At 41.4% G+C, this 19,278-nt stretch overlaps 2 protein-coding genes across 2 annotated transcripts; one reads left to right on the forward strand and one right to left on the reverse strand.

The window, feature by feature from the left end:
• Positions 1 to 302: 302 nt before the first annotated feature.
• Positions 303 to 14,446, reverse strand: ube2na (ubiquitin-conjugating enzyme E2Na). Its single transcript, XM_088997421.1, has 4 exons — positions 14,298 to 14,446; positions 5,876 to 6,122; positions 5,354 to 5,494; positions 303 to 1,516 (listed from the first exon to the last, which is right to left on the reverse strand). Exons 1-4 carry the CDS (start codon positions 14,325 to 14,327, stop codon positions 1,479 to 1,481), a joined length of 456 nt encoding a protein of 151 aa, XP_088853547.1. The 5' UTR covers positions 14,328 to 14,446; the 3' UTR covers positions 303 to 1,478.
• Positions 14,447 to 15,046: 600 nt separating this feature from the next.
• Positions 15,047 to 18,105, forward strand: c1qtnf13 (C1q and TNF related 13). The gene is made up of 2 exons (XM_088997417.1): positions 15,047 to 15,615; positions 16,624 to 18,105. Exons 1-2 carry the CDS (start codon positions 15,582 to 15,584, stop codon positions 17,670 to 17,672), a joined length of 1,083 nt encoding a protein of 360 aa, XP_088853543.1. The 5' UTR covers positions 15,047 to 15,581; the 3' UTR covers positions 17,673 to 18,105.
• The last annotated feature ends 1,173 nt before the right edge of the window (positions 18,106 to 19,278 follow it).

Here is a 19,278-nt window from a genome sequence, read left to right on the forward strand (position 1 = left end):
GGGAAGATGAAAATAGAGCCTTCATGCTATTGGAAATTGGTATATTGAGGCCAGGCTGGAAGTAATCATCATAATATCTTATTTTAACATGAGTGAATACTGCAGGTGCTGCCAAGCCAACAAATGGAAGCATTCGCATTATTTTGGCAAGGCCACCACAGCCTCCACATTTAGAATTTGCAGTTGTTCTCTGGTCTTATCCGAGAATAAATGAAAATCTGTTAAATGTTCGGATTTGTGACTATTGATCACTGCGTACATACTGTCCATCATTCAATTTAAAGACAAAAAGATTGCAAAAATCAAACCCAAGCAAGTGTTTATTAACTAATTGAGTTTATTTACAGAACTGAAATGTATGCAGATGATCGTTTTTCTAAACATTCTCAGAACAGGAAAAATGTTCCTCTCCAAATGATGGAAAATAATACATTTACAATGAACTTGGCTTTGTGCCCACAAATGTTGTCCGGTGTCATATCGTACACAGACCTAAACCAGAGGATACTGATTACGGCACACTCCAGGTTCACATATGCCATACCAATCCTGATTTATTATTAAATAATGTGAATGTGTGCTAAAATGTGTGCTAAAATGCAACCCCTGCTTGGTGGTCTCAATACCAGCGGGAAGAAGATCAGACACAACTGAGTCTTGTAGTGTTAGACTGACAATGCACAAGAAGAAGAAAGGCTGAGTGGAGTTTAGTATGACTGTACGAAGAAGAAAAAAAAAATTATAGGAGGACTAGATATTGCAAAATTGAAAAAACAGACAAACAAACAAACAAACAAACCTCAAACTATGTCAAGGTCCACAATGTCCATCCTAACAGCACAGGCTCAGTTTTGGCTTTCAGTCCTATTAGTTGCGAGTTCAATTGGGAGAGCTGTTTTGAGATTGGCTAGCCCAACACTATCTCCATGTGTGTCACGCTACACTAAAGGGGATAATTATTAGTAGTTGTTAGTTGCTTTTACTAAACAGTGATAAAGGAACAAAAGGTTAAAATGAACATAAAAACCATACTGGCCACAAGTAGACCTCCTTTTTTCACCCAATCCCTCTGCTGTCTGATCCTTGCAACCCTCAATAAACCCACTTACCCCTGCAAAGATGTGGGACCTGGGTTTTTCCCTCTTGAAAAGCTTAAAAAAGCAGCAGTTGAGACTAGTGATGTACAAAGAAAGCCAAGGTGAGTATACTGAAGCATTTGAGCAAACAGTAGTAAGTTATTTCAGACAAAGATGAGTCATTTTACGAGAACGCATTCACTAATCGCCAGCAGTTTTTCCCTTTTCATTATATTCATGTTTATTTATAGCATATGTGCGCCTGTGTATGTTTGAATGTGACCGTTTCCTTCAAATGCAAATAAAGGAGGTACATGTTTTGGCAAAACATGAGGACTTGTCTTCACACTTGATTCCGTGTGAGTGTGTGTGTCTTCTTCACTTGACAGGATGCTGGTCGCCTCATTTGTTCCCGGCATAAAGTCTGGTCCATGACTTGGCTGAGGAGGAGAAAAGTAAGAAAGGTCAACAAGAAAATTTCAAAAAAGGATTCTTCCTCCTGCAATTTATGTCAAGTGATTTCATAAACTAAACGTTTAAATGATAACGTGAAACGGGTTGTTATCACTGTAATCAACACCACCTACAGGCCAGGGAAGACATGTATGACTCTGACGGCCCACATAGATGTGATCCTCGATGCTTTGAATATACAACAACTATTTCTAAGAAATAAAAAGGAATTGCAGCTCTAACTGACTGCAAGTACTGTCTACAAAGTAGAGGAGTACTGCAAATTAATTTCAAAAGAGAGTTTGATTACTCCTCAGCACAGGTAGGAACCTCCCAGCAGTACCTCACTATACAGCAAGGTATGTGATACAAGGCACACGATAATTATCTCACGGTATGGCAATAAAGCAACTATCAATATATTGGTTAGGAAATCGATACACAATCATCATCATCATATAGGGACTGAACGGCCCAGATCAGGCGCTCCAGTGTACTCCATTCTCCCGGAGCACCCTCCACAGAACTCCCGAGGGACACGGTCAAACGCTTTCTCCAAGTCCATAAAGCACATGTAGACCGGTTGGGTGCACCCAACCGGTGCATTCCCATGCACCCTTGAGGACCCTGCTATGGGTGTAGAGCTGGTCCACTGTTTCACCGCCGGGACGAAAACCACAATGCTCCTCTTCAATCTGAGGCTCCACTTCCCGACGGACCCTCCCCTCTAGGATCCCTGAATAGACCTTACCAGCCGGGACGAAAACCACAATGCTCCTCTTCAATCTGAGGCTCCACTTCGCGACGGACCCTCCCCTCTAGGATCCCTGAATAGACCTTACCAGGGAGGCTGAGGTGTGTGATCCCTCTGTAGTTGGACACACCCTCCGGTCCCCCTTTTTAAAAAGGGGGACCACCACCCTGGTCTGCTAATTCAAAGACACTCTCCCCGATGACCTTGCGATGTTGCAAAGGCTTGTCAGCCAAGACAGCCCCACAAAATCAAGAACCTTGAGGAACTCCGGGCAAATCTCATCTAACCCTGGGGCCTTGCCACCAAGGAGCTTTTTAACCAAATCGGCGATTTCAACCACACAGATCGGGGAGCCCATCTCATAGTTCCCAGACTCAGCTTCCTCCAAGGATGGCGTGTTGGTGAAGTTGAGGAGGTCTTCGAAGTACTCTGCCCAACGGCTCACAACGTCCCGAGTCGAGGTCAGCAGCAGTGGTGCACTGCTTTCACCTCCTGAGACGCCGGATGGTGGACCACAATTTCCTCTAAGCTGTCCGGATGTCGGCCTCGCGACCACCGAAGCCGCATACCGCTTGGCTAATCGATACCTGTCAGCTGTCTCAGGGTTCCCACAGGCCATATAGGTCCGAAAGGACTCCTTCTTCAGCGTGACGGCATCCCTTACTACTGGTGTCTACCAGCGAGTATGGGGGTTGCCGCCACGACAGGCACCAACCACCTTACAGCCAGAACTTTGATTGGCCGCCTCAGCAAGGGACGTACGGAACATGGTCCATTCGGACTCAATGTCCTCCACAGGACATGTGAAAAGTTCTGTCGTTGTGAGTTGAAACTACTTCTGACAGGGGATTCTGCCAGACGTTCCCAACAAACCCTCACAACACGTCTGGGTATGCCAGGTCGGACAGGCATCTTCCCCCACCAGCGGAGCCTACTCACCACCAGGTGGTGATCAGTTGACAGCTCCGCATGTCTCGTCACCAGAGTGTCCAGAACATGCGGTCGCAAATCCGATGATACAAAAACAAAGTCAATCATCGAACTGCGGCCAAGGGTGTCCTGGTGCCACGTGCACATATGGACACCCCTATGTTTGAACGAAGTGTTTGTTATAGACAATCCGTGTCGAGCACAGAAGGCCAATAACAAAACACCACTCAGGTTCTGATTGGGGGGGGGCGTTCCTCCCAATCATGCCCCTCCAGGTCTCACTGTTATTGCCCACATGAGCATTGAAATCACGCAGCAGAACAAGGGAGTTCCCAGAGGGAGTGCTCTCCAACATACCCTCGAAGCCAGTGGTTCTTAACCTGGGTTCGATTGAACGCTAGGGGTTCGGTGAGAAGGTCTCAGGGGTTCGGTGGATCCTCCGCCACAGAGGTCCACCCCTCAGTCTAGACTGCAGTTAGTAGGCACCGTCATTGGAAGAAGGGTTCGCTGAATGAGCATATGAAACAGGTGGCGTTCGGTGCCTCCAACAAGATTAAGAACCACTACTTTAAGGTCTCCAAAAAGGATGGGTACACTAAACTGCTGTTTGGGGCACATGCATAAATAACAGTCTGAACCCATCCCCCCCACCCGAAGGCGGAGGGAAGCAACCCTCTTGTCTACCGGGGTGAATCCCAACGTACAGGCGGCGAGCCGGGGGGGCAATAAGTATGCCGACACCTACTCTACGCCTCTTACCGTGGGCAACTCCAGAGTGGAAAAGCATCCATCTCCTCTCGAGAGGGCTGGTAACAGAACCTAGGCTGTGTGTGGAGGCAAGTCCAACTATATCTAGTCGGACCTTTTCAACCTCGGACACCAGCTCGGGCTCCTTCCCTGCAAGAGAGGTGACGTTACACGTCCCAAGAGCTAGCTTCTGCAGCCGAGGATTGGACCGCCAGGGTCCCTGCCTTTGGCTGCCGCAGAGCTCACAATGCACCCAAGTCCCCTGGCCCCTCCCATTGGTGGTGAGCCCATGAGAAGTGGGACCCACATTTTCTCTTTGGGCTGAGCCCGACCGGGCCCCATGGGCGTAGGCCTCAAAGTCAAAGTCAGCTTCATTGTCAAATATGCTAATATGCATGACATACAGCACAGATGAAATCTCCAGGCCTGGCTCTAGAGAAGGGCCCCGGTGACCTGCGTCCAGGCAATGGAAAGCCGGTGGCCGGTCATGCCAGAGAGTGGGACCAGCAATGGAAAAGGCTCGATCCCCTCTGAGCCTCCGTTTAGTTTTTGGCATATCTAATAATGGCTGGTCAGCAGACCTGAGGCGTCGGGGAGGTGTGTAGGGGTGGATGCGGAAAGGTAAGAGGGAGCGAGGCCATTTAAAGATTTGAAGACAAATAATAAGATCTTGAAAAGAATTCTAAAATACATAAGGAGCCAATGAAGGGATGTGAAGGAGTTGTGTGCTCTCCCAGTCAAGAGGTGAGTAGCAGCATTCTGGACCAGGTGGAGACGCTTCATGGAGGATTGGCTGAATCCAAAGTAAAGCGCATTACAGTAATCAAGACAAGATGTGACAAAAGCATGAATTACTGCTTCAAGTTGCTCATGAGAGAGGAGACGTTTTATTTTAAACAGCTGCCTAAAATAAAAGGAGCTGGATTTAACAACAGCACCAATTTGTCGGTCAAGTTTAAAGTCACTGTCCAGTTTAAGACCAAAGTTTGAGACTGTTGACTTCAGATAAGGAGCCAAGATGCCCAAGTCTCCAGGATGAGATGTACATGGGCCAAACAGTATCACTTGTGGCTTCTTTTCATTGAAGTTCAAGACTTTTTGTGCCATCCGGGTTTCGATTTCCTCCAGGCGGAATAAAATGAAAAGGTGTCTTTTTTTGCTCACAAAACAAATAATGTAAAAGTTTGTTCTGACGAGTGACACTATTATTGCAAAACTGAAAATTATTTTCAATCTGACAAAGGGTGTTCATAAACAATATTTACATGCAACATGTCAGTATCATAATGGTCAGGTTCTTTCTTATTAACACCACGATTACTGTGTAGCAATGCCTCTTGTGCTCCTGTTAAAAAGAGTTTGAGATCTTGGCAACTTCATTTGAAAGTCTTACCTGTCTCTATAGCTTCAGCTTCATTTGTCTTCCACTTCTCCGCCACATCATTTGCTAAGGGATCATCAGGGTTTGGTGCACTTAATAATGCCTGGATTGACAGCAGCACCGTGCGAATCTGCAGAGCTGGTGACCATTTATCTGAAAATAAAAAGAAATGAATAAACACAAGACAGAACACGGAAACCTAAGACAATGAAAATGGACAGGTGGTAAGTCGGATGAAGAGTATGGCAAAAGGGCAGCAAGAGTTGGATGGTGGATGAGGTAACACTATGGGGGCATATATCAAAGTATTAACCAACACACAATGAAAGTTTTAGTTCAAACGGTCTTTGGGCAAACTCAAATGACAAATTTCTCAATTCAACTGCAGACAAACTATAACAGAACAAATTGTCAATGACGCCTTGCTCCAAAATCCAACATATTTGTGAGACACGATTTTCTATCACTTCTGGTAGGACGAGAGTAATATCCACAAACTGATAACTGTCAATATGAAAATTATTTGTTACTTACCTTTTAGAATGTCTAGACATATTCTTCCCAGCTTGTCTACATTAGGATGATATATTTTAGTCATGAAGCGAACTTTCGGTGCTGCCATTGGATATTCCTCTGGTAAAAATAGTTCTAGTTTAAATGTACCCCCCTCAAAAGGTGAGTCCTGTGGTCCAGAAATGACCACGTGAAAGTAGCGAGCGTTGCTCTCATCTGGCTCTGCCTGGATGCCTGGCACAGGCTCTGCAAACAAACGCTGAGTTTCCTGGTAAATGAAAAAATAAAGTACAATTATGAATACAAAACGGTCACAGACGATACTCCTCATTTTTAGTGTCACAATTTCAGCAGTCAAGCATGATTGAAAATGGATAGCTCATCAGTCAGGCAGCTTTGTCATAAGGGCGACAGAATTAGCAATAAAAGGCTAAACTCCACTAAGGCTGATGAATAATAATCATAATAACAATAGTAATAACAATAATAATAACAATAATGATGATGATGATGATACATTCCATTTATAAGTGCCTTGATGCAACGTCCAGTGAGTGAGTCAAGACAAGTACAGTAATAAGTCAACTGGAGAGAGGAATGGATAAATACACGGCAAATAGCACAGATATCTGTAAATCCAACCATAAACCACCTACAAATTATTAAAAGAATGTTTTTTCTCTGGCTTTTTTAAATGCTCCATAAGAGCCAACGTTGCCAAACCAACCCCTCACTGTAGCACGTATGCGAAGTAAGCAGGTGGTGGTGGAACGACTTCCATGTGCACCACACTGCTTATCCTTCACTAAATGGTCCCTTGAAAGCACATGGCACAACACGGAGCAAAGAATCACCTTAAAAAACTTAGTGAAGTTGACAAAGGTCCTAAGGTTTTAACTTTAGCTATACTATCTTTCTGATGAGACAAGTTGTTTGTTAAGTACAATGCACATGCAGGCAATTGTTTTGGGTTTTTATTGATTTGCTCTTACTCATCTGCTCGTGACAATTGCATACAGATCAAACAGGTCAATAGAGGACGCCATTTCTTTCGCTCTCCACCCAACTCTCCCCCACTGGGACACAAAGAACTCCCTCTAGTAAGTGAAAATGTGGTTTCAAGATTTAGTTGACAATTATTTCCCCGGCACCTCATGCAAAAACCCGACATTTTTGATACATTCTGTAGACATACACACTTAAATTATCTAAAGATGTTTTTCTATTTTTAAGCATCACTTGGTTTCTTAGAAGGTGCTGCATGAGTCCAGGGTTATTTTTTACTACCACTGAGGAAAAACAGAGGAAAAGAAGATAATCTGCACTACTTATCCACCTCCTTCTTTTTACATCTGTACCCATGCTGGTTTAGTAGAGGTGAGAGGGACAGTCTTCCAATCATCTGTAATCTCTGTACACTGAGGTGTACAATTGAAACAACCATACAATAAAATCTAAGGTGGTCTGCTTTGAGCATTTTGTACATTGCAAAGGCAGAAACAACAAAAAAATGTGGTGTCCAGGTCCCTCTCCAATGTAATGGCCGTGCAAGGTTTGATTTCAATCATGTATCATTTTTGACGGATCTGCCACATGTTCAATTTCTGGCTCACGACCACTCGTAAACCATGTGTTCTGAGAACCACGAAAACATGGTGTGATTGTCTAGGACGAAATGGGCAAGAATATAGGAGGGGGTGTGGAAATTTCCAGAGGCCAATGATAGCTCAGCCCATTTATGGACTGCCCTTGTGCATTTCAACAATGCAGAGTGCACATTTTGCTTTTTAGATACAGGGACATATCCAATTCTATAGCTAGCAAATTAATATTGGACAACACAAGGCACAAATATAGTGTATTGAGATGGCTTGGCTGTGTCTGACTTATGCAAAGTACCCGGAAGTGTTAACATCGACAAAGTTGCAAAGCTATTCACCGCCTGTTCTACATTTGACTCTAAGCAAGTGTCCTTGTGGCCAACATTTCCGTGGCGTTACACTGTGGACCAGTGTTTTTCATCCTATTTTGAACCAAGGCACGTTTTTTTACATTGGAATTTTTTTGCAGCACACCACTAACCATCTCGCCGGAACGAGGCAATCAGTGACGTGTTGCTACACGGACGATTATTAAATTACCCTCCCAGTCTTTTCAGCACGGACACCGGACAATTGCATAATATTGGGAGAAAATGATGAATAAATGTTTGTAAAATTTTACATTTTAAAAAGGAACATTGGATAGTTTCTCACAGCACACCTGACAATCTCTCACGGCACACTAGTGTGCCGCGGCACAGTGGTTGAAAATCACTGCTGTAGACCATTAAGACAAGTATAGCCACTTTATTTGGTGTGTGTGGTGGGCCTAGGGTCCACTTCGTATCTGTGAAAACATATCGGTAACTGTTGTGCACGTTCGCCCCACTGTTATGAAACAGGAGGAGCTACTTACCATCATAAGCACCCTCACAGTTTCTCACCCAATAACATAACTGGCAAAGCTGGCACAAACCCTAACTGCCCAGCGAGGCAGAACAGGAGACAGGCAAATGATGGCATCCCATGGGCAGTCCATTTAACGAAAGCTGGGCTCTCTCTTATCTTAGCAATATGTGGGGTGACACAAGAGCCTCAAAAACACAGGTGTTAAAGTCAAGGCCCGGGGGCCAAATCAGTCCCGCCACATTTTATTCGGAACCCAAAAGTGAATCAGCCATGTCAAGTGCCATGATGCTTGCTAAAGTCCTAACAAAATGTAAACCAAAATAACTGTATTTATTCTTGACTATAGATTTTAAAACTAGTTACTGATTACTTTGATGTGCGTTCTGTATATAACATGTGGAGGAGATGAAACATTCTAATGGTTTCCCCAAACTCATAACGGCCCGAGAGGACACCATAACTAAAATGTAGCCCCTGCAAAAATATTTGTTTGACACCCCTGCTCTAAAACAACTGTCATGTGATGTAAAATGTATCTGTAATTCTTGTCTCTCAAGAACATACTAGGGAAGTTATGAAACCTGGTCATGAGTGGTCATCATTCTAATCAAGTGGAAGTTAATATTACATTTTGTATCTAGTGAAGTTACTTATTTAATATAGGTATTACTTTTTCACATACACCCACCACAAGACAATTACAATAATTATATCTGGGCGATGGGGCTGCCACAAGTGATTATTCTGTCGGTCGACTAATCACCAGAAGTTGTAATTAAGAGACTAATTTGATATAAATTGCCGCAGACTGCAGCAGCAAGCAAACGCTTCTTGCATAGCCCAAATATGTATAAATTAACAACACATATAACTAGGATGATATTACATTTAACTTTTAATAAAAACATTACAGCTTGTACCAGCACATCTGACATTTTTATAAATGATGATGCAACTGAAATTCAAAGCAATAGTGTGGCAGTGAACATGAAGTGCATTTGAAAATGAACAAAAAATTATACACTACAGAGTTGCACTACTTTAAACTATCTGTTAAGACAAAAAGAAATAATTGTTGGGCACAATGCATTTTTTAAATGTCAGAGCTCATGAAATCGCCTGAGCAAAATTAAGAGATATACTGTGCTCAAGAGAATTAAATACAATCTTAGATTTTTTTTTATTTTTTTTTTTTTTACATTTTTCCAAAACGTTCTCATTTTACTCAACAAGTGTTCCTAACTTGATCAGGACAAAATGGGGTATGGACATGAAACGGGGGGCTAATATTTTATTGTTGTTACCTTTGGGGCTTGTGGCAAATAGGTAATTGTGAGTTATTTTGAGTATTGCTATGTTTCAGTTCAGAAACGCAACACCAGTGGTTGTGAATGCCTGTTCAACCAAACCAACCAAAGGTAAAAGAAGTAAAGAAAAGAAATCTGTGTTTCGGTTGTAAATAAATGTGAGTTTATTCACGAATGCCCCCGTAATCCATAGTTAGTCAATGCTACAGTATGTTATGGTAGCAAACAAGACATTGTGTTACATTAACAGTCAAGGTAGGCTGTGTGCTAATGGTAGCTTCCAAACACAAACCTATGACAGGAATGAAATCAGACATCACCCACAACATGTTTCCTTTTTAGATGCTTGTTTATCACCATTGTGCTTCCCTGAAAGGGAATTTTTGAGTGAGATGCTCATGAACTTTAGGAGTCGATTATTGACATGGGTAAGCCATGCATTGCATTACCCATAATGCTTCTCTTTGTATAACGGATGACACAGGTTACTACTACTGTGCATACAGCCAGAAGGACAAGTCGGAGATAAGGCAGGTTCGACATAAAAACAAAGCAGCAAATAAATAAAACGGATAAACAATTCGCCACCTATTAAGTTATTAGCGATTTTGATTGTCAACTTCATTGTAAGTCGTTGAGTAAGGTTGGCAGCCTAAATGGAAAAAAAATATTTACTATGATTTCAATTGACGGTGAACTTACGGATGTTAATAATAATTTCATGTTAGCATGTCAAATGGATTCTACATTGACTTTAGCATGAACACTGGCAAAGAGAACTAACATGTCTTGTCCTTAAATACCCTAATTGTGTAATTCTCTTTGTTGTGTTCATTGTTGCAGCCAACTCTTAACCTAATCCACTCCCAAACTAAACTATTAATACACAAACAACTCTTCAGACCCTGGCCTGCTTTTTCTGTCCTCATCTGATCCAGTCTGGCAGCTTCGTATTATGGCCATCACAGCTGACAATGAGTGAACCTGCTAACTAGGAGGCAATGAAGAAGAATCCTGAAAAGCTACCGTACTTGCTTTTGACAGGCTTCTCTTGAATGCAGCTCAGAGGGAAATTCCTGAAATGTTTTAGATAACCCACAGACAAAACCATGCAGTGAAAACACAGACAAGAGGGGCTGCCAGTCGTAGTCACACGCTCCAAAGGCTCAAGGCCTCCAATCTTCCCACCAATAACAGTCTGTAGCTGGTTTCGTCACTCATAATAATAATAATAATTTACATTGTTGAGTTCCGATACTTCTCTCAATGGCTACCTTCCCACTCTATACAATGCAGAGCAATGAGTTTGAAAACCAATTGTCTTCTTCTCTGGAGGAGAATTATATTGGCACCCCCAAAGTCAAACGCCATCCAGGTCGACATCAAGACAAAATTATAGAATTTGCTCTAGAGTCCAGACAATCAGTCAAGTATTTGATTCACTGTATGGGAGGGTCGAAATATCATTGTGACTTTGATTTTGGTTCTTGTCTCTTTAAAACGTAATAATTGAGATAAACAGGTATGCATTTGCAAGTTTCCTGAATACCTCTTGTTTGTGTAGCAAGCCCATAGAATATATAATTTCTGCCGTCTCCGAGTGTGCTGACACCCATTTGGGAGTTTACTGAATCTGTTTGACAAAGTTGGCAATTTCATTCCCTCGCGTGATATTGCTTAGCTGTTGTATAGCAGTTATTGTTTTTTTGCTACAACAACACCAAATAAAGAACAATAAATAGTTAATACACAGTAATCCCGCCCCCAAAAATGTTTTGTAATAGACTAACACAAAAATTGTATCCAATTAAGCTGTGGAATAATCAACAGAAAATATCCTAAAATATTCAATAGTGATTTGGATAATAATGTGTGTTAATATGTATGAAAAATAACTCAATATAAACCCAGTTGGTGAAAGGTCAAACAGTTAAATGCCCTTTCATGAGATGGCAGACCTGTTGCTGTCCATCGTTTGGCTGCTTTTGAAACTTTTGAATCATTTTTCGTGGTAAAACCCATTTCAAAGATACTTTCATAATCCTCCAAGGTTCATAGTTAGAACCCTCACAACATATTTAACAAGGAAAATCCAATTATTTGTCAATCTCCAGCGAGTGATGTCATTGAAAGCATATTAGGATCAAATGTAAAAAGACCATGGTGCAAGCCTGGTTTTATTTTGTATGGGAATCATAGCAGGTTAAACACTGTTCTTGAAAACTTTTCAGTTGGGGGTGCCCATTAACGTTGATTGTGATTGACCAGTCACTTGTGGACTGCTCCTAAGTGAATTGCAAGTGGTGATGCGGGAAAAAAAGTAGTGTTTCTGTCCACATTTGCAATATATGTGTTGTGTTAAAAAAACATTGAATCAAAAACTGTCCTACCAGTCATACTTTCATAAAAGGTATTGAAAAAAAATTCTACGAATTTTAACCCGATGAGCCAGATAACCTGTGTCCCTGAAAGTTGTCAGCGCTAAGCAGTCTGCAAATGCAGCTTTCAATCAGAGGTGTTTCAATATCACTTTAAAAATGATTATTACTATTATTATCATCATTATCATTAACATCATCGTGTCACAGTTCATTTCGTGTACAATTTACCAAGAGCACTCACAAAGAATAGCAATCTGAAGGGCCAAGAGAAGGATTTTTAAATGGTACGCATGAGCTACGACAGTAAACAGGCTGCAAAAGTGCGCCACAGGCCTCCTCATCAAGTCTCCTGCAAAGGTACGCAGTGATTTCTTTTGAATAAACTCTTGTGTCTACTTTATTTTTCTTTTTCGTTCATTTTTGGAGGCATTATGTGCCGCTGCTCATCATGGAATGCATGTGTATGTGCATGCATATGAGTGTGTGCATAGTAATTGGTCAATCGCAAGAGGTTGGTTGATTCAAAAGTAGATCTTCAGTCCAAAATTTTTGGCCACCCCTTCTCTAAGTGTCAGAAATATTTCAGTCTTTGGGATTGTCTTCGAATCACGTGCACACTTGTGTGTGGTGTAATGTACATTTAAAATCTCCACTTCATATGTCAATAATGGGCAGCACAGTACTGAATCGGAGTGTGACATTGAAAAAAAACTTTGGGTCAATGTGCGTCAATGTGTAGACATGTGCTTCAAAGGTTCTGCCATATACAGTAGCAATGCAATTATGTCTGTGTCACATCCGTAAGGAATGGAGAGGGTATTTTAGCAGTAGCATTTCAGTATTGGTAATTTACAAATGACCCTGACCTTCGTACTTTCAATTATTTGGATTTTTTCAAGGACACAATGAAATTGTCTAGTTCACACTAATCCTCTGGGTTTGATTCTTATGTACGAAGCATGCCCGGAGGACATATTCATTCAAATGTACACACCTAATCAGAGTTAGCCCGAAACAGCACAGAGAAAGCCTCAACAGGTGCCGGTGATGCCAGGAAGAGGGGAGTAAAGTATTTAAATAAGGAGAGATCCGCCACACAGTTTAAAGGTTAAACAAAAAACCCTTGCTGCACATTACTGATGCCTGATGAAGATTGATTTGTTTTCATCAATTTTAACCGTCATATTATCTTGAAAACTAAATCACGTTGATTATGTTGTGGGTCATTTTTACCCATATGTAAAAATATACACAAAAAAGTCAAATAACTTTTGTGTTTCGGAGATGTTATAAACATATTTGAAAAGAGAGACAAATGTTTTCTATCCCATTGTGATATTTTAGAACTATTTTGAAGGAAAAAGAAAGGATATCCAGTGTTTCAGTCAACACAAAAACGGAAACGGGTGTAATTAATATTAATATAATAATCCCCATTGTGGGACGATTAAAGGTTTTCTGAATCTAAATTGACCAGTAACATAATACTATGAGGGTTAAATAATAAAAACCGCACAGCATAGTTTGTCATTCATAATAACCGGTCAACCACCAGTGAAAAGTTTGGAATCCGAGTTTCCAACTTTAATCACGTTAAATTCCCTGCCGAATCATTTAAATCCAATGTACCCTCCCAGTCTAATGTTCGTTTGTAATAGGCCTGGCTGAATAGAAAACGAACAGAGCGCCAAGGCTTTGTTTGAACAAGTTGTATTCTAAAATAATGGTATCACAAACTGGAGACATCGTTCACCCATCGCCTTGTTGCAGGAATTGTATTATTTTTAACACGCAAAGTGAACCCAAGGGCCGTACGATCAAATACATCACACGGAAACCAGCCAATTTCTCAATGTGTCTTTTGTACGAGTGAAAAGCATTCTATTGGAGGTGCAAAATACCGGCGTGTTGTGTTTCCCATTTTTATATACACACCGACTGTAGACATTGTTAGCATGGTTAGCATTGCTAGCCTACTTAGCCAGGCAGACCGTCGTCAGTCACCAATAGCCATCGATTCGCGTATATACAACGCGTACTGTCCCCACATTTTACTATGTTTCTCACTATTCGCGTCGGCAAACACAACGAGTATGGCCGGTTATGTCTCTACCAAAACGTTGAACTAATACCACTACAGGAAGAAAACGGAAGTCACTTCGGACAACTAACGGTGTCGTGGTGGATGCTACCGTTAGCACAAAAAGCCCATATTCGATTGTTTGGGCAGGTGGGTCCAATATATTGACTAAACACCACAGCAACTATAATACCACACGCTCATTATTTAACATCAAGTAATTACCTTTATAATTCTGCGGGGCAGTCCTGACATCTTGTATTAAATGCGAGCTTTAGCACCGTCAGTGGCTCCTTTCGTTGACAGCGCACGGACGCACGCACACACCTACGACTTCCGGATTCTCTGCGTCATGACCACAGATGGAAGCACTTGCGGCACACCATCGATTGTACTGTACACATCAAAAACCAGGCTTGTCAAATACTTGAAAGTGATTCTTTACTCTATTGCCTAATCAGAAAATAACTTTAACATTAAAGTCCATCCATCCATCCATCCATCCATCCATCCATCCATCCATCCATCCATCCATCCATCCATCCATCCATCCATCCATCCATCCATCCATCCATCCATCCATCCATCCAATGCATGCATTTTTCATCATTTTTGTCCTCACGAGGGCCGTGGAGTCTGCTAGAGTATATCCCAGCTGTCTTTGTGCTGTAGGTGGGGGACACCCTGAACCGGTGGCCAGTCAATCGCAGGGCACACTAAGACGAACATCATCACTGACACTCACACCCAGTGATAATCAAGAGTATCCAGCCTGCCTGCTATGCATGTATTTAGAATATGTGAGGAAACCGGAAAACCTGGAGAAAACTCACACATGAGAGAACATACAATCTCCACACTGGAAGGCTGAAGCTGTGCGTCACAATTTATATTGTATTTATTTAAAAAAAGTAACTAAAATACATCTGAATAAATATTACAGGATGGTGTAAAAGTACAGTGGAATAATGGCACATGCCCGAGAAAGACCGTCTGGCAAAAATTTGCTCACCGCTTGGTCTACTGTTTCATCACAGTTTACAAGACTTTACTATTACATGCTAATGTGTCAGTGCCATTAAATTCTTATTGGTGCAAGTCAGCAATGAAACTGTTTTGGAAAATGTTTAATTGCTTGCAGAAAAACTGTAAGATAAACACGTGACAAATATTACAGCAATGTTAAAACTATTCATAAATACTGTAACGCAATAAAATATCTGCCTTGGGACAAAGCAAGTATTCCTATGAGTCTAATCCATCATGGCTATTTTTTTTTAGACACAACAAAGGGTGAATTTGCACACAAACTTTGATTTGACCTTTGTATACTCTGAAGGCTAAAGATTGGATGATGGTGTGGAGCTCCTCCTCTTGACAAATGCATGCAGACAAAAGGATAAGCCGTTTGCACTACTGGCCTGTTATGAGAACCTATTGAGACATCCACAGCTGGCCAACGATCTCTTCTTTGGAACTTTGTTTTGTTTTATTTTCCCCATTAGGAAGATGTTAGGAATTCATACACGACATTGCTCAGCAGGTGAGTTTTATCAATACATTTTTCATTCATCACAATAATTTGACATTAAAAAAACATTGAAATTCTGTCTCTTATGAAAATTATGAGAATGTTGAGATGTACAGTATTTTAGAGGATGCAATGGGATATTTTTTATGATTGTGGCATTATTAGAAGGTTGGTGAGTGTGAACGCCCCTCCCACTCCATTGTTGACTGAGTTTTTCATGTTTTATTGAGCTTTTTCCATGGTGTTAGATTCTTTTTCCTTCTTTTATCTTCTTTCTTTTTCGATGTAAAAAAAAAATATTTGACCGCTAGTATAATCCTGTTGACATTGTTGTTTAATCAGCTCGGTAAATCGCATTACAACTGTGATATCACTCTTATACACCCTATACTGTCTTCAATAAAGTATCTGATATATCGCCTTTTTGATAAATGCGGAAACCAGGAAACCAGGGGGGTGCCTTGTGAAATTTTCAAGCCTACAATAACCACTTCCATTTGGCGGCCCCACAGGGTCCAAAAACTCTTGCCATGTTGTTATCATATTTTACTGATCCTAAAATACACTTTGATTCTTTTTCAACTTTGAACCCATTTTGAATGCATGCCCTGATAAGGAAGAAAACTATATATCCAGTACAATTCTGCAAGTCAATGAAACTCAAGTGTCAAAAGAAAAAAAGCTTCATTTGTTGTACTTCACGGTCATTCCATTCCACCTCACCTCACCAAACTCTCCTAAAAATGTCCATTGTTCACCACACACAGGAGCAGATGAAGCAGAACTTAATTGAGTCCTGTGTGTTCGTAGAGAGGACAGGCTGTAATAGCTACATTATGGAGGGCCTACTGATCACACCAATTCAATTATTTGCCAGTGTTGTTTCATATGACTGACATTAGGCTGCAATGAAATAGGCCAATACCCAGTTTGACAATGTGTTGGTGGCACATCACAACTCAACTTCAACCGGATGATTCTAGAACCTTAACTTTGTTTCTTTGTCTTTTCCTTTTTTAGGTGTGCCACAATTTAATTTTGCAGCATTGCTGATCATGATCATCTGCTGTGGCCCAATCTCCTCCCTGCGTCCTCCTACTGTGACAACAGTTCTCCGCTCAGCTTTCTCCGCTACACGCAGCAGCAGCATTGTGGGGGGCAAGCAGAGTGTTGTGACTTTTAACAAGCTCTTGGTCAACATCGGAGGGGATTTCAATCCAGACACTGGTTACTTTCGTTGCCGCCTTCCAGGAGTGTACTATTTCTCCTTCACAGTGGGGAAATTTCCAAATAAAATGCTCTCTGTCATTTTGGCGAAGAATGGGCGGGAGGTGCAGGCCATGGCCTATGACGACTACCGCAAGAAGGGCAGGAAAGTTCAAAGTCAAAGCCTAATGATTACTTTGGAGGAAATGGACACAGTGTGGTTGATGTTGCAGCAAAACTCTCAGTATGCTTTGTACAGCAATGCTGGTCCTTACATCAGCTTCTCTGGTTACCTCGTCTATCCTGACACCTCTTCTAGCAGCGATATCAGCAACGACTTGACTCGCCACCCAAACTGCCCCACGCAGCCTGAATCTCGGCTCAGGCACCAGCCATTCGAACACCCCAGATCGGCCTTCTCTGTGGCAAGGACATCCACATTTATAGGTGTGAGTCGCAAGCAGCAGCAGCAGCAGCAGCAAAAGTCACCTCTAATCTTCGACGTAGAATTTGTCAACATTGGGGGTCATTTTAACAAGTCCTCGGGCAGGTTCACCTGCCGATTCCCGGGGACTTACTATTTCGCGTTCACGGTAGGCAAACACCCTCGTAAGGCTCTTTCAGTGAAGCTGATGACTGGGGAGGGCGTGGTACATGCCATGGTGTTTGATGACGACACGTCCAAAAGACGAGAGATGCAGAGTCAGAGCCTGATGCTGCCCCTTCGGCAGGGCGACACTGTATGGCTGTACAGTCAGAATGATAATCGCTATGCCGTGTACAGCAACCAGGGGAGGTACACCACCTTTTCGGGCTTCTTGGTGTATTCTGAAGCAAATCCATTCACACAGAACCACAAATAAGTACAGTACTGTGAATGCCCCCATCGATGTTTAGTTGTTGAAAGTGTTTCATTTATTTCTTTTCATCTGCAATTATGGATTACTATCACAATGAACTGATCTAAAGGTATTATAGTCATTTGAGGATATCTCCACGAGGAGGTGCTGTTACACAATTATCAAATTATTCGATATCTTCCTAAAAATGAAATCAAGACACCTTTGTTATCAAATACAGTATACTGTATGTACAGCATGCAACATAAATGACATTTATTATCTTGACACGCGTATGTCGAGTGTGAACGGTGTAAGAGCAAAGCGCAAATCTTGTAAATGTTGTATAGTGTGTGATCTTGTCAGTTCGGGGACATGTGGCACTTTTATGAGCTCAGGTGACCCTAACCCTTTTATTACCTTGATGGTGATATGTTCAGTTTTTGTATGTATTTAATCCAAGATTAAACATCATAGAAATGAAAAAGGTTATTTGAAAGTGTGTCATTTCTTGGCAGTGCAATATGGTACAGTGGATGGAACTAAGTAGGAATGATCATGTCGGCTCCAAGAAATTAGATTTAAATTGGACATGCAAATTCCACTTATGATAATTAAATTAATAAAAGAGCTACAATCAGAAATTTTGTGCAGCTGATATTCGACTGCTAAAGATAAAATACCTTATCATATTAGAAATTATTGAATTAGAATTAAAATAAATAGAAAGATGAATATGAACTAATACCGACAAGCGTCGAAGGTAGAGAAAAGGAGTCAAAACATGTCAGGAGAGCACTCACTCACTGTGGTTACCCTCAGTGGTATTTTAACAATTGTCAAAAGAAAAGAATAGGGAATTAAACCAAAAATTCTGAAGGTACTAAAAGAAGAGGCGTAGCAGTACCTTACATTGCAGAGGTTTCTGAAAAACTAAGATTCCTTTGGTAACACAAAATTCCTACTTATTTCAAACCGCTAAACACTTAAAGGCAAAAATAAGTGCATCCAAAAGATAGGCTGCCAAATGAAAAACAAAGTAATGTAGTTTATTCAATACATTGTAAAAATTAAAATTGTAAAGAGCAATACATTGGGGAGACTAAACAAATTCTCAAAAAAAGACTATCAACATTGCAGGGACAATACCAGTGTCTGAAACTCATGACAAAAAGTTAGCGGACACCTGGGCAGACAACTCTGAAAAGTTGCCTGCCTGGTCATAAAGTTGCCTGCCCCATTTTTCACAACTTGAAACACAATAAGATGACTAATCGCAAAAAAACATTGTTGCAAAGTATAAAGGATTTTTTTTATGAAGGAAGTTCCTACCACAAATGCTCCTTTGCTTAATTTATGGTAAATAATCCCTTGCTGAAGATTTTGCTCCAGTTGTCGTTTGTCTTCATGGTGCACAATGAAATGTTTGCGTTGCGTTGTCTGCTAAAAGCCACTAAGCGCCTTTCATCACTCTCAAGTACACTTTACAGTCACTGTATAGTCCGAAGCACGAAACAGACGTCTGATTGGCTGCCGTGCCGCTTATGCAAATTGCCAAACCAACGATCGTTTGGCAATTTGCATACTTGGAACGGTAGCCAATCAGAAGCCTGTTTCGTGCTTCGGCTCC

Source organism: Hippocampus bargibanti, linkage group LG05 (assembly GCF_051943395.1).
Source record: "Hippocampus bargibanti isolate YZ-2025 linkage group LG05, ASM5194339v1, whole genome shotgun sequence".
Taxonomy (NCBI): Eukaryota; Metazoa; Chordata; class Actinopteri; order Syngnathiformes; family Syngnathidae; genus Hippocampus; species Hippocampus bargibanti.